This window comes from Sinocyclocheilus grahami, unplaced genomic scaffold (assembly GCF_001515645.1).
Source record: "Sinocyclocheilus grahami isolate Dianchi unplaced genomic scaffold, SAMN03320097.WGS_v1.1 scaffold1293.1, whole genome shotgun sequence".
NCBI classification, from domain to species: domain Eukaryota; kingdom Metazoa; phylum Chordata; class Actinopteri; order Cypriniformes; family Cyprinidae; genus Sinocyclocheilus; species Sinocyclocheilus grahami.
Genome location: NW_015506472.1, coordinates 89,053 through 104,295, shown reverse-complemented (window position 1 = coordinate 104,295; position 15,243 = coordinate 89,053). Strand labels below are relative to the sequence as shown.

Here is a 15,243-nt window from a genome sequence, read left to right as displayed (position 1 = left end):
TATATATATGTGTGTGTGTGTGTGTGTATATGTATATATATATATAGAAATAGAAATAGAAATAGTGCAGAAGTAGTAAAAATCATTATTTATGTACAGTCATCTATTTGTACATTACATTTTAATATTACTTCATTTGTTTTAATGATATTTATATTTAGCTGAACTTTAACTTTAGTTAAGTTTAATTAATCTGAAATCAAAAAATAACCGGCAGACCCCTTGCAGTAACGCAACTGACCCTCCAGGTGTCGTAAAAGACCAGGTTGAAAATCATTGGTATAAATTCATATTTTAGATACTGCAAGTGTATCTGGTCACAGTTTTCACTTTTCAACACTTTAAATAACCAAAACCTTCAGGAAAATGAATAAATACATGTAATAATAGGAATACTAATAAAATAATTATTTGCTTGATAAGACAAAATATATATATATATTTTTTATATATATATATATATATATATATATCAATGTAACTATCTTCATATATTTAACAAATATATTTCAAATATATTTACAGATGGCAAAATAATATCTGAATTCATATATATATATATATATGTTATGAGCACTGAACACAAGGCAATTTTTCATACTTTAAAAATAATGCCACAATCAGAGTCATGCAATCAACAGTTGAAAATGAACAAGCAAACAAACAAACAAACACATTTTAAAGTACTGTACTCTAACATAATTATTTGCTTGATAAGACAAAATATATATATATATATATATATATTTATATATATATATATATATGTCAATGTAACTATCTTCATATATTTAACAAATATATTTCAAATATATTTACAGATGGCAAAATAATATCTGAATTCATATATATATATATATATGTTATGAGCACTGAACACAAGGCAATTTTTCATACTTTAAAAATAATGCCACAATCAGAGTCATGCAATCAACAGTTGAAAATGAACAAGCAAACAAACAAACAAACACATTTTAAAGTACTGTACTCTAACCAATTATCTATCTAATCCTCTGTTTCAGGTGTATGGCAGAAACTTTGGCTATCATCTTGTTCCTCAAGCTTACTGGAGCTGACCGCAAAAACGTCTCCATCACACCCAATGCAAGACTGGTACCTACTGCTGTATTGTGTACAGTAAATGGATGTGGTTGTTTGGCTTGTGAAAGCAATAAATGTGAATCAAAGTTAATCCTGTTATTCTTATAATTTAAGTTATATGTGTTATCCTTGTCTGTCCTATGTAAATACAAAACTATATTTGATATGTATTTATAATAAAACATGCATTATTACAAATAGTTTCTCTTTTCTTGTTCTCTATACACTGGTGTTTCAGTCATGTTGACTACAATAAAAATGTAATATGTTCATTCAAATATATCTAACATTTATAAATAGAAATCAAAGAGGGATTTTATATATACTTTTTTTTTTTAATGCGTGGTGTTTATTCTGTCCTTTCTGAATCACAGCCAGGAAGACTTGGCATGGGAGTCTAAAGAAAACATTACATTTAGCGCCCTCTATTGGTCATCTGACAACATTCACTAACAGTGATGACATTATACAGCTTTATCATAAACTGGCCTTTGTTATCGGCACAAAATGTACATAATATAGTGGTCAGTTATATTTGTAGATGGTCAGCTATAACATGACAAAATAATATTTTGTCCCTGTAAGTCACTTGTGGTTTGGGTTGCTAACTTTCTACCACCTAAATGTGGGAACTACATGTCCCACAATGCTCCTCAACTACTTCCGGATTCAGGATCGCTTGAGTTAAAAAGTCCAACCTGTCACCAGATGTCAGTAAAGTCTGAGTAAAATAACCTCTACGTACTAAAAAGTAAAAAATAAACATACTTCGTTCTTATCTTTTGAAATTGACTGTTGACAACAAAAGACAAGGTGAAAGTTTGTTTTACACGTTAATATAGTTATAGTTTGTAAACTGATGATTGACCGCGTTTATAAGTGAGTTAAGTACGTCTTTAATGCGATTTGACCTGTAGCTCATAAGACGTAGCCTACTTTTTAATACTAGGGTGGATTTATGTCAAGATGACCACTTGAACGTGTATATTGTACGCCTAAATGAAATTAAATCGGTGTAGAAATGTTATTGAGCAATCAGTTTAGACCTTACCCTTACCAAAAAGTAGTATACTTCAAGTTGATTTTAGTAAGTATACTTAAGTAAAGTTTAAGTATACTTTATGTAGTAAGTATACAAATATCAGTGTACTAGTAGTATACTTGTAAGTGTACTGTTTCAATACTCATTGGGACTAAATTGGCACGTGTTTCGTTTTGTACTGCAACTATACCAAAAGTGAACTTATAGGTATACTGATAGTTTACTAATTAAATGCTTGTAGCATTTTTAGTACACTTTGAAGTATAGTCTCAGTAAACTACTAGTTTAGTAGTTTTATACTGCAAGTATACTCGTAAGTTTTCTTTATGTGAACTTTACATCATACTTTAAGTATACTACTATGTCCCTATTTAGGTATTAATTTGTATATATTTTGTTACATGAATATCTGAACATACAAAACATCAAAAGAACAGGGTATCTGCTTGTAAACAAAAACATTTTATTCTAGGATAAAGTGGATAAGTTTCATAAATAAAAAAATAAAGAAATAAACAACATTTTGAACAAAAAGCTGAAAAAAGACTAGGAATTGGATTCAGAATGATAATCAAAACGTAGATAAAGTCGATCAACACCCCAAAGCTTGACAGTCATTATTACCTCTTCGTTGGTCGACATTTTATTCCATAATGTTACACAGTTTTGATGCTGTTTTATGTCTGATGATCGTGTTAGAATACATGTGGAAGCATCTGTTGTTTCGGTTTCTTCTTCACTTGTGTTTTTCAGAAATTCTGTACAGTATAACAATGAAAACACGGATTCTAAGGAGCACAATTATAGCTCAAATATATTTAGACTTTTTCTAAGTATAAGTCAAGTATACTTAAATGCCATTTTAAGTATATTTCTGAGAAGTACATAAAGGCCATTTCTGAGAAGTACATAAAAAGTAGACTACTTTCCTATTTTTAGTTTAAAAGATGTATACTATTAGCACACTTGAATAAACTTCTTTTCGTAAGGGTAGTCATGGATGGCAGAAGCGAATAGGCCTATTGAATTCTATGCGGAAACGATAGCACGCACTGTATAACGGAACAAATATTAAATCATCGTAATAAAAGAAATGCAGCACACAATATGACCAAACTTTCGTCATGACAAGGTAACAAAGTTACGTTGTGACAACCGTAAAAGTGAGATTCCTGTAGCCTATTCATTGCCGCAACGTAACTTGGCGACCATGTCAGTCAGTAACTGTGATGTGGCAAATGATATGAACAAATAATATCAAACATATTAACATGATTGAAAGCATAGCTTAAGTTCGGTACTGATCGTCATGTTAATAAACAAATATGTTCTATCAGTAGGCCTACTTGCAAGCGGACAAATGATTAGCCTACCAAATAATCACAGACAAATATTATCAAAAGTATTTCTGGTAGACTGTGAGTAATATTACCTAACCAATCTGACGCAGATGCAGTTGTTGAACTTTTTTGATATAACTGTCTATAAAATGTCAGACGCTGTCCTCTTCATCAACTTCAATGACATATGTGACCCTGGACCACAAAACCAGTCATAATTTTCTGAATAAATAAGCTTTCCGTTGATGTATGTTTTGTTAGAATAGGACAATATTTGGCCGAGATACAGCTAGCCTATTTGAAAATCTGGAATCTGAGGGTGCAAAAAAATCTAAATATTGAGAAAATCGCTTTTAAAGTTGTCCAAATGAAGTCCTAAGTAATGGGTGTTACTAATCAAAAATTAAGTTTTGATATATTTACGTTAGGAAATTTAGCCTACCAAATATCTTCATGGAACATGATCTTTACTTAATATCCTAATGATTTTTAGCATAAAAGTAAAATCTATCATTTTGACCCACAGTGTTTGCTTGGCTATTGCTACAAATGAACCTATGTGACTTAAGACTGGTTTTGTGGTCCAGAGTCACACATAGGCTAGTTATAAGCTTTTATAAAAAAAGCTGTTTATTCATTGTAAAGTAAGAGCTCACGGCTCAGACAAACAAATCTTCTGTCAGACGCAGTTGAAGATAAGTGCCTGAGAATAACGCGTTGTTCTGGTTCAGTATTTGCTGTCAGATGAGACTGTGTTGTCAGTCTTTCAGTGTCATTATTCTATTACTGTTTATGGTACTCGTGATAATACAGCCTTGGGGATCATTATAGACATGCAAAAACCAATCTGGGATTTTACCAATCCCAAACATTTGAACAATAGTGTACATTTTGGCAATACCAAGGTTTCTGGACATATATCTTGGTATTCGACAATGTTCTTTCTTTCTAACTGTGAAGCACCATGTAAACACTTTTGTAAACATTCAGTACCATGGTATATATCCAAATATCACCACCATCACTACATTTGCAGTACTGCCAAACTATTTAATTCTAAGAAATACATTTGAACTAATGTTCAGGCTTCCTCAGAAAACAACAAGAGTTCAGAGCAAAAGTAAAGTGTTTGGCCAAAATCAATGGAAACTTGATTTGGTTTTTTGTTCATCTGTAGATTAATAACTATTCCTGATGGATCTTTACCGCTTGTTGGAAGATATTTCACCCTCATTGGCTGTTTCCACGTCTGTTGGCCTGTGTACAATGTATTGCCACTAGATTGTCTGTTATGTTCTGATTCAATGAATCTTGTAATTGTATTGAGTAACATTAAATCTGTTAAAGCTGGCACATAGCTGCATCATAATAACCAAGCAAATGTGACATTTCCTGTTTGATTGAACTAAAACAAGAACCAGAAAGGAAACTACATTGACCTCTGATCACAGATATTATTTATTTTGTAAGTTGTAGTGTATTACATCCAAGCACGATCCTTCAGATGTGATGTGTATTCATCAGTCTGTGACAAGTGAAGCCTATTGCTCCTAATGAAGTTCAGCTGACTGTGAAAAGCCTGTTCACGCCACGAAGTCTAGCCTCAAACCTAGTTGTTGAGACCTCCCTCACAATACTCATGTCCTAATGTGAGCGAGTTGCATTTTAAATGCATAGAACAGTTGTGTGTGAATTACAGTAAGTTGTGGAATTAGCCCACAAAGTTTATTTTGCCAGCTTGTGGGGGATATTTGATGTGCAAATCCCAATGTCAAATACACGCATTCAGCTCTTTCATCTTGGAAGGCAAATACACAATTAAAATGTGTGAATGTGTAACAATCACGTGTTAATCGGCTCATAATCACTTGGGTGTTAAACAAAGTTAGAGGAAATCCCCCAAATTAAAGGGTTAGTTCACCTAAACAAATCGAATTTCCTTATAACGAGATCTTCACTGGGACAGATTTGGAGAAATTTAGCATTACATCACTTGCTCACCAATGGATCCTCTGCAGTGAAGGCCTTCAAAATGAATCAAAGCTGATAAAAACATCACAATAAATCCATCATTTAGGCATTTTAAACTTGAAACCCTTGTTTCTGACTAAAATAGTCCTCATCCATAGCCATATCCATCCATAGTCCATAATCTATAATAATGCTTCGTGCAGTGAAAAAGTCCATCCCCTGTTGTCCTCTCACATCAAAGTCCACCAACATTTTTATAACTGTTTGGACTGTTTTTGCTTGTAAACAGTGCTTGATTTGTGTATATTTCTCTCCTGATTCAGACAAGACGACTTTTTTCCACTGGTGAAAGCAGTATTATGGATAGAGAACTCATATTGTAGCTGGAAGTTTAATGATGTAAGAAAACGTCTTAATGATGGATTTGTTTCTTACAAACACACAGCTTTTCACTTCACAAGATGTTAAACGATGGACTGGAGTGGTGTGGGTTACTTGTGGTTCATTGTGATGTTTATATCAGCTGTTTGGACTCTCATTCTGACGGCACCCATTCACTGCAGAGGATCCATTGGTGAGCAAGTGATGGAATGCTAAATTTCTCCAAATCTCTTCTGAGGAAGAATCAAACTTGTCTACATCTTGCATGACCTGAGGGTGAGTAAATTGTCAGCAAATATTTATTTTTGGATAACCTATTCCTTTAAGTTATGTAAGAAACCCTCTCATTCTGGTAGGTTAGTTCGGTTTACCAAATTCCAATGTCGTATCTGCAATCTACAGTCACATATGAGTTCAAATAGAGCTAAAAAACAGCATGTCTGTCAGGACTAGTGTTTGTCTGGTCCATGAGATCTTTCTGAACTAACACCGTAAACATTTCAGAGGTGTGACCTCACACCTTTGACTAGGAAATTACACAGTCTTCTTAGTTAAAACTGACATTTAAAATGAAACTAATACATCATTTGTGATCACATTCATTGAGCACATCGCTGAGAACTTTCGGATGACATTGCAACATATATCATTTACGTTGATATCGATGTATATATGTGTGTCTCTGTTGATGCAGGAGTCAAATACGACACTTCTGTTTGTGGGAACTGCAGTCACTGGTCTCGTCCACCACCATCATCTGCTTCATCACTACAGGAGCCCTAAGAAGGTGTCATTTTCAGACCCCTGAGGTCAAAGCTTCATGTCTAGCTATGAATGTAATCAGAATGGTGTTAATCATGTTAACATGAAGGAGCGGGTGTGATGTGATTGTGTTTTTCTCATGCTCCTCTCCTCACATATTTTGATGGAAGCCAGACTTACGGATGAACTAGGTCTTATCTGTCGGTAGAGCTACTGTGTTTGTTAGTCAGGGAATGATTTGGATTTGTAATCTGAGATGCAAACGTCTCTGACCTGAATCAAACATGTCATCAGCAGTAAATTAGCATTGACCTTGAAAAGCCCAGGGCCTCGGGAGTCTGAGATCATCAGGAAAATACACACAAACTCAAATAGAAGTTCTTCGTTATGGTTGGTCAGCTTCAGACAAAGTGCAGCGCTGAAGCCATTGGTGCATGTCTCAGAAATACTGTATACGATTGATTTGTGCATGCACTTAGCATTTCAACACTAGCTTTGTTCTGGGTAGCCGACAAATAACATGGGGATCAAGATTTATGTTCAAAGGTATTAATGGAAAGTGCTGTAACTGGTCATTATATGTTTTTCAGTATTTTTAGATCATATTTTAGCTTCACTTAAATAGTATTTTGTTGTGACAAATAAAAAATACATGTAATTTTAATCATTTAAAAAAATACTATGTAGTTGCTCTTCAAGTTTAGTATGTGAAATTGCAAGATGTATATGTTTAGACAGTATATACCATGTTCATCTAGTTACATCTATTTATAAATATGAATTTCGGGTTCAGTAATATATTTTTTATGTTTTTTTAAGTCTCTTATGTTCTACAAGGCAGCATTTATTTGATCAAAAACACAAAAATATAATAAAAAATTAATTCAATTGTTACAATTTAAAATAACTTTTATATTTGAATATATTGTAAACTGGTAGTGTATATATTAGGCATTTAGATTTATGTTCGAATGTATGTATGATTAAGGAAAAGTGCTATAGTTAGTATATAATTAGTATAATTACTATATATATACATAAAACATGTAGCCTACATTTTTTACATACTCTCAGTTTACTTTAATAGTCCTTCAGTATGGCAAATTAATAAAAAAAAGTATACATATAATTTTAATAATTTATTTTAAATATTAGTAGTTGCTCTTCAAATTTAGTGTTTTAATACTATATAAATTCACAATACCTTTCAGAGGTTTGGGGTCAATAATATTTTTTTATGTATTTTTAAAGAAGCCTCTTATGCTAATTTATGGTGATATATAGATTTATAGATATTTACTTTTTACACATTTACAATGTGCATCATTATGAAATGGATGTAAATTGTTGTTTACATATATCTGAATATAATTCATTTTAATTCTAATTATTACAATAAATACATTAATAAAATTCAGCATTGTTGCTGTTTGCAATTTTGTGTTTATAATTGTTCATTGCAATGGTGTGTATCATGAATCTATCTATCTGTCTGTCTGTCTATCTATCTATCTGTCTGTCTGTCTGTCTGTCTGTCTGTCTGTCTGTCTGTCTGTCTATCTATCTATCTATCTATCTATCTATCAATCTATCTATCTGTCTGTCTGTCTGTCTATCTATCTCTTATTTAAACTTGCAAGGGCTGTGTGCTCAGGCTGTTTCTGGTCCTCACACCTCACATCTGAGGCAGGAGAAGCTGCTCTTTCCCACACACCCCCTACTTCTGGTGTCACTTCTCCTCTCAAGTATTGACTGGGATCCTCTGAGGTGCCAACTCGCACCTCACGGAGGATATATTCAGGAGGAACACGGTCCACCAGCAACCACAACCTCATTCAGCAGAGACCTTCTAAACACTATACAGCCATGGATACCTCCAGCTCTTCTCTTCAGCTCCAAGACAGCGGTGCTTTCCTGTTTGACTGTGAGAAGCTTCTGGATCAGAGCTACGCTGTATCAGATGCGGGCTACTACAGCGCCTGCAGCAGCCTGTCTCCAGCCTCTTCCATAGATTCCTGCGGCTTCTCCCCTTCAGCTTACCCTTGTGGAGTGGGACAGGACATACCCCAGATCTTCCCACACTACAGCATCACCACCCAGGAGAAGAACAAGGTCCAGCCACCCAAGAGAACTGGGCGGCCAAGGTCAAAATTCCCTGGAGTGAAACGGCAAACCGCAAGTGAGCGGGAGAAGCTGAGGATGAGGGATCTGACCAAAGCTCTTCATCACCTCAGGACGTACCTGCCTCCGTCGGTGGCTCCTGTCGGAAAAACCTTGACCAAGATCGAGACGCTGCGGCTCACTATCCAGTACATCTCTTGCCTGTCTGCTCAGCTCGAACTTAGTGAAGACGAGGTTAATTGTGGAGCTCAGGCCGAGGTCAATGCTGCATCAACCATCTTTGACAGCTTCACTGCGACCCCTTCAGTTACTCAAAGTTTACCAGCTCAGCAGTTCCCATCTATGACCTGTTATCAGGTATGTACATTGTACTTCAACAGTGTTTATAGACTATTTTAAATAATATTTATTACTAAATATTTTGTAAATGTGTAGTAAATTTAGACTTCATAGGCAATATTGTACTTTAAGTGTTTTTTTAGGATAACAGTTTCTATTTTTCATTTTAATTTTTGTTAAAATGTTAGTATTTTTTTGTAATTTTATTAGTTTTTTTAATTAGTTAGATTTAGTTTATATTTAGGCACTTGTTTAAGTTTTTTTAAAACATTTATTTTTATTTAAAGTAAATTTTTTTAATGGATTTAATTTTTGTTTTAAAATTACTTAACTATAATAAACCTGGTTGTTATGCTGTGTTATATTTATAAAATAATTTTTAATAATAATAATTATTCAATTCTTTGCATTTTAAAAATTTTATTAAATGTAAAAAATATATATGTATCCTGTTCTTTTTCTTAATTTGATCTGTATTTTATTTTTCCAGACTCAGAATCCAGTCGAAGGCGAACTTCTATCCTTCCCAGCTCAGGACTGTTGGTTTCTTGAGCAACACAATTTCTTCCACGGAGAGTGCTGATCAAAGCAGAATGAAATGCACAATCTGAATGCAAATATTAATTTGTGCAATGTGTGTAAGATAATGAAAATGAAATACTTTATATGTTTGTACAGCTATTTATATTTTTCTATGTTTAAAAATATATTAATATTTATGAATTGTACATTTTCTGGCAAATAAAGCCTTGAAAAATCTTACATCAGGTTTGTGAGTTTTGTGTTTTAAACATTATATGCAAATGATTTCAATATTATTAAACAATGTACACCATAAAACAAATCATTAAGCAGCATCCTAACGAGGGACAGCTGTGATGGTCATTCCACGTTGTAATTCACACATTTAAGGAAACACCCCTGCAGAGCAAGCATTAATGTGGGCAGGAGAGTAAACTAACTCTCACAGGTGAGATCCTTTAATACCCCTCAGACTGTAAACAAAGCTCTGTGGGGCTCTTCTTCTGAAATGCAAGGTATGATGCCTCTTTCGAGCTAAATAGATAAACTGGTGTGTTTCCTAATATCTTAAATTCTCTTTTATCTTTTATCTCTATTCTCTTTATCACTCTGGACCCCTCACATCCAGCACACTCCCTCTTTGAACTGTTGCCATCTGGTCGACGCTACAGAGCTCTGAGCACCAGAACGGCCAGACACAGGAACAGTTTCTTCCCTCAGGCCATCCATCTCGTGAACACTTCACAATAACTGTGGAACACACACTATTTATTCACTCATACACTTATTTATCTAACACACACACTCAGTCTACATTTCAATTTGCACATAATATACCTGTACATACAACTGTCTATTGTTATATACCTGTACATACAATTGTCGATTTGTATATTTTTATTCCTTAGTTACTTGTTCTATTTTTCTATTTTTTATTATCTGTGTTTTTGTTCTGTCACTGTCATTCTGTTACACTGTGGAGCTTCTGTCATGAAAACAAATTCCTCGTATGTGTAAACATACCTGGCAATTAAAAAAAACTCACTCAAACTCATCTAGAGGAACTAGGAAAAGTTCGCCCAAAAACGAAAAATTGCTGAAAATTCCATTGGACCATCCAAGATATCCACTCCAGTCCATCAATTAACATCTTGTGAAGTGAAAATCTGTGTGTTTGTAAGAAACAAATCCATCATTAAGGCATTTGAACTTTAAACCATCGCTTCTGACCAAAACATGAGTCCATAATCCATAATAACGCTTCCTCCATTCTGACGGCACCCATTCGCTGCACAGGATCCATTGGTGAGCAAGTGATGTAATGCTCAATTTCTTCAAATCATCTACATCTTTGATGGCCTGAGGGTGAGTACATTTTCAGCAAATTTTACATTTTGGGTAAACTATTCCTTTAAGCACCCATGGTGCCAGCAACAAGGCAACATGATGAGAATCTCACGATCCCATGTCAGATTGCACAACAACACAAAAACCTTGCTGTGAGTTTATTAAAGATATTAATAGCACCATTAGTGACGTGAGTGACAGCTGTTCTTCATTGTCCATTTATAATATGTGGTAAAAGTCGTAAGAGTCTTAAAGGTGACAAGTCTGCAGCTGCTTTCAGACACCATAATAATGAATCACTTCCTCACACTCCCTTCCTCCCATTTGTGCAGTCTTGTCTACTTCCTCTGTTGAGCCCCTAATGACACAGAAGAATTAACCACGTTCATCTATAGTTACAGAAACAACAAGTCCTGTAATGTGCTGTTACATCTTGGCCTGTGTTACTGAAGGTCCATTCCACTGCGGATGCCATTAGTTCATCTTTCATAAGCAGTATGTGCAAAAGATGTTTTTTCCCCCATTAATTTCCTCCATAGGTATTTCACAAACAAACAAACAATTAGATTAAACATTACAAACATTTTGATTTGAGGTTGAATTTCATAAAAAGAAAATTTACTTTCTAAAGGCAATGAAACTACTTGAAGAACAATGAAGAAATGTTGAATCATGAATGACAGTACAATATAACTGGTGATTATAAACAAAATATATTTGATGTTTATTTGCAAAATATTTAAATGCATACAAATATATTTTTTGTCTGAGCAAAAGAAGATTGACATCAGAGTTTAAACAACTACGTAATAAAATACTGCAAATATTGTGTGATCTAATTGAATAATCAAAGGCACAGAACAGCTAATTATCAAACTTGATTATAAAATGTCTGTATTTTCAAAATATAAATATACAGTATGTAATACTTAGCAAGTATGAAAATATTACACACAAACGGTCATAATGAGAGTGTGTTTAGTCTGACTGTTCAATCAGCCAGTTCATCACTTGCGCTTTGTTTTCAGATATCCATTTAATGTTGGCTTTTGTTTGTTCAATGGCCCGCTCTATTGCCTGCATATCAAAAGTAAAACTGCTTGCGGCAATGTCCTCTTTAAATCGCTGCAACTGTGATTAGTCAAAGAAACCGAGAGAAAGAAAGGGATAAGTACACACATTTCCATATTTTCTATATATGTCATCATGTCTACCACACATCTCAAGAAAAAAAAGAAAAATAGAATCTTAAGCGCTGTTCCTGAAACCACGCCTTCTTTCTTTGCGTACACATTTGGGCGGCATTATGCTAATATTTCCACATAGTGACGGAGATATGTGGGGGCGTGTTAGAACGAGCCGTTTTAGGTAGGCGTGGCTGACTCTTAACTTTTATAAAGAATATGGCTTTGGATTTGAGACTTTAGTCTTTGCAACTTTACAGATCTTCTTTACGCACCAAGAGCTTGTAACATTTCAAAGAGAAAGGAAAAATTTAAATCGCATCATATGACCCCTTTAAGATAAAAAATAGTACATATTTGCTACTGTTTAAAAGTCACTAAGAGGTCACTAAGATTTTTGAGACCGTTTTATTCAGCAAAGATTAATTAAATTGATCAAAAGTTACAGTAAAGACATTTAAATGCTACAAAAGATTTCTATTTTGAATAGAAATGCTGTTCCTTTGAATTTTCTATTCAACAAAGAATCCTTGAAAAAATGTCTCACGGTTTCCAGAAAATAAATATTAAGCAGCACAACTGTTTTAAACATTAATAATAAGAAGAAATGTTACTTGAGCTGTACCATCATAGGAATAAATTACATTTTAAAATTTATTACAGTAGAAAATCATTATTTTTAATTGCAGTAGTATTTCACAATATTACTGCTTTTTAATCAAATAAACAGTATGCAGCCTTGTTGAATAATATGAGACTTTCAAAAACATCAGAAAAATCGTACAGACCCTAAACATTTAAACAGTAGTGTAATAATATATGTTTTGCATTTGCAAATACAAGCTCTTATTCAAATCAAATAGCACAAACCTGTTGCAGTTCAAATTCTGTGGAAAACTTTTTTGTGATGCCGTTAATCAGACCTCCAGAAAAGAAGGATCCATCATCAAAACTACGGAGATCCCATGATAGAAAATGTCAGTAGAGAATATAAATATACATTTAGAAACAAAGAAGGAAATACAGTACTTACTCCTTAGTTATATGCTCCCAGTTTGCTCTGACAAAGTCCCAAACCAACGGCTGCCCTATTACATTGTCTGCAATATACACAATGGCGTAGGTAATGTCCTGCTTCCTGATCAGGTTTGGATCTATTGAGTATTCCAGGTACCTTTAGAAAACAGAAGGCAAGTAAATGAGTATACGTTACATGTACGAGACTTAGTTAAATTAATAAAATTAATTAATTTAAAAAAACGGACATCCGTCATATAAAATATAAGCTACCATTCAAAAGTTTGGGTCAGTAAGATTTTTATTATATATATTTTTTAAAGAAGCTTATGCTCATCAAAGCTGCGTTTATTTGTTCATAAAATACAGTGAAGAGCTCCCATAAACATAAAAAAGAACTAGAAAGAAGCTAACTGAAATGACTTGAATTAAAAGAAAGAGATTAACTGAACTAAACAAAAATCAAGAGCTAAACTGGCTTGAACTGAATTCTGAGGGGAAATTAATTGAACTTAGCTCCCATAAACAGATTGAAAACAACTAAAAAGAAGTTAACTGAACTGACTTCAACTGAATTCTGACTTGAAATGTGCTGAATGGAAACTGATTAGCTGAACTAAACTAAAAATCAATGGTACAAATAGACCTTGAAAGAGATGAACTGGCTTGAACTGAATCACTGAACTCAACTGAATTTGCAGAATAAGAATTAAGAAATAAGAATAAAAAACTGGTATGAACAGAATTCAGATTTCAGGCTTAGAGAAGCATTTTCCATACGGGTTAGTGTCAGGGTTCTTCATCCACTGTCTGTACCACATTCTAGTGAGCTCTGAACATCCCTTCACTCCGGTTTTGCAGGCCATTGAGACTGCGTTAATTTGGTTGTATCTATAAACAGAAGTCACACAAACCATACAATATTTCAGCTTCCCTTTCCCATATATTCCCTTTTATCACAGTGAACATTGCTTATATTGCTATGAATTAAACTCTCATATGTTATGCAACCTCTCAGTTATAAGGAGAGTTTAAAGGGGTCATATATATTTTTTCGTTTTTTTTTCCACTGAGGTCCACTTAGTTTTTTAAACCCGTAATAACAGTAACAATTTTGCTTTTTATGATCATATTTCACCCCAGTCTCTGAACCTTACAATTAAACGAGCCATTTTTGCAGTTGTGCCTATATGACTTTTATGTAAACATCCTCTTTGCATATAAAATTACCTATGGGTTCGCACAAGCTCTTGACAGATTTTCCCACACTTTATTCATATTTACCACATTTGTCTTGTGTTTATGAATAGTATATATTTCCTCATTACCTCAGTGTGGTAAAGTTAATGTGTATATGTGGGTGGTCATTTCTTCTTGTGGTCTGTCTGACGTCAGTACAGAACGAGCTGCTTAGTTTCAATAAACGGTTCTTTTTCATAGTACTTTAACTCTTTTATATCCAAAAATCAACAACCGTTTGATTTATCATGATGTGACCCCTTTAAAATTCTACAGTTTTATGTTTGTGCTTATAGAATTAAAGCATATAACTGACTGTGGTAACACATTGTGGTGGTACTAAAGTAATACTTAGAATAAACTGTAAACAAAGTAATCATGTATTTACTGGTCCATGTATCTTGGTGGTTTCTGAGTCCAGTTTGATGTGATATCTTTGAAGTGGTCAAAAAGAGGTTGCGCCTTTCTCCACAGGTAAGTCTGGAGTGGTTTAAAGAAATTGATAAATGATCAAATAAGTGTCTAATACGTTCTGAATGAGCATTCTCTGTGTATTGAATTTTTTTATGTATAAGCTGCATATATGTGCATAATATGTAACAAACATACCTGCAAAGGTCCATAGACTTCTGTTCGGTCAAACATGAGGAAAAAGTACTCCAAATTTCTTACGGCAGATTCCCACGGTATGTACTCCTTCTCCTCGTAGAGATACTTGGTTGTTCTCAGAGCCAAGGTTATGTTGATTATGTCTGCCCTATGAATAATCAGATTCAGATTAAAACAATTATTTTATTATTTTCAGAAAGATAATTTTTGGATGAAATTGATGCCGTGAGGAATTGTCCATTGATGAAATATCTTTGCAGCAGAGAGC

General features: G+C 33.9%; 2 protein-coding genes across 2 annotated transcripts in view; both read left to right on the top strand.

The window, feature by feature from the left end:
• The window catches only part of LOC107568912 (mesoderm posterior protein 2-like), a 4,131-nt gene extending 3,055 nt beyond the window's left edge, over positions 1–1,076 (top strand). Inside the window, exon 3 of the mRNA XM_016254908.1 lies at positions 1,023–1,076. Within this exon, the coding sequence (XP_016110394.1) occupies positions 1,023–1,076 (54 nt within the window). The remainder of the gene's footprint in view (positions 1–1,022) is intronic.
• A 7,387-nt stretch (positions 1,077–8,463) lies between these two features.
• On the top strand, positions 8,464–9,640 carry LOC107568918 (mesoderm posterior protein 2-like). Its single transcript, XM_016254914.1, has 2 exons — positions 8,464–9,075; positions 9,548–9,640. Exons 1-2 carry the CDS (start codon positions 8,464–8,466, stop codon positions 9,638–9,640), a joined length of 705 nt encoding a protein of 234 aa, XP_016110400.1.
• Positions 9,641–15,243: the final 5,603 nt, after the last annotated feature.

What these genes read in the sequence shown, in the direction of transcription:
- LOC107568918 (XM_016254914.1), top strand. Translation starts at nt 8,464, where the DNA reads ATGGATACCTCCAGCTCTTCTCTTCAGCTCCAAGACAGCGGTGCTTTC. An exon ending in CATCTATGACCTGTTATCAG is followed by an intron (nt 9,076 to 9,547) that starts GTATGTACATTG and finishes TTATTTTTCCAG; the next exon opens with ACTCAGAATCCAGTCGAAGG.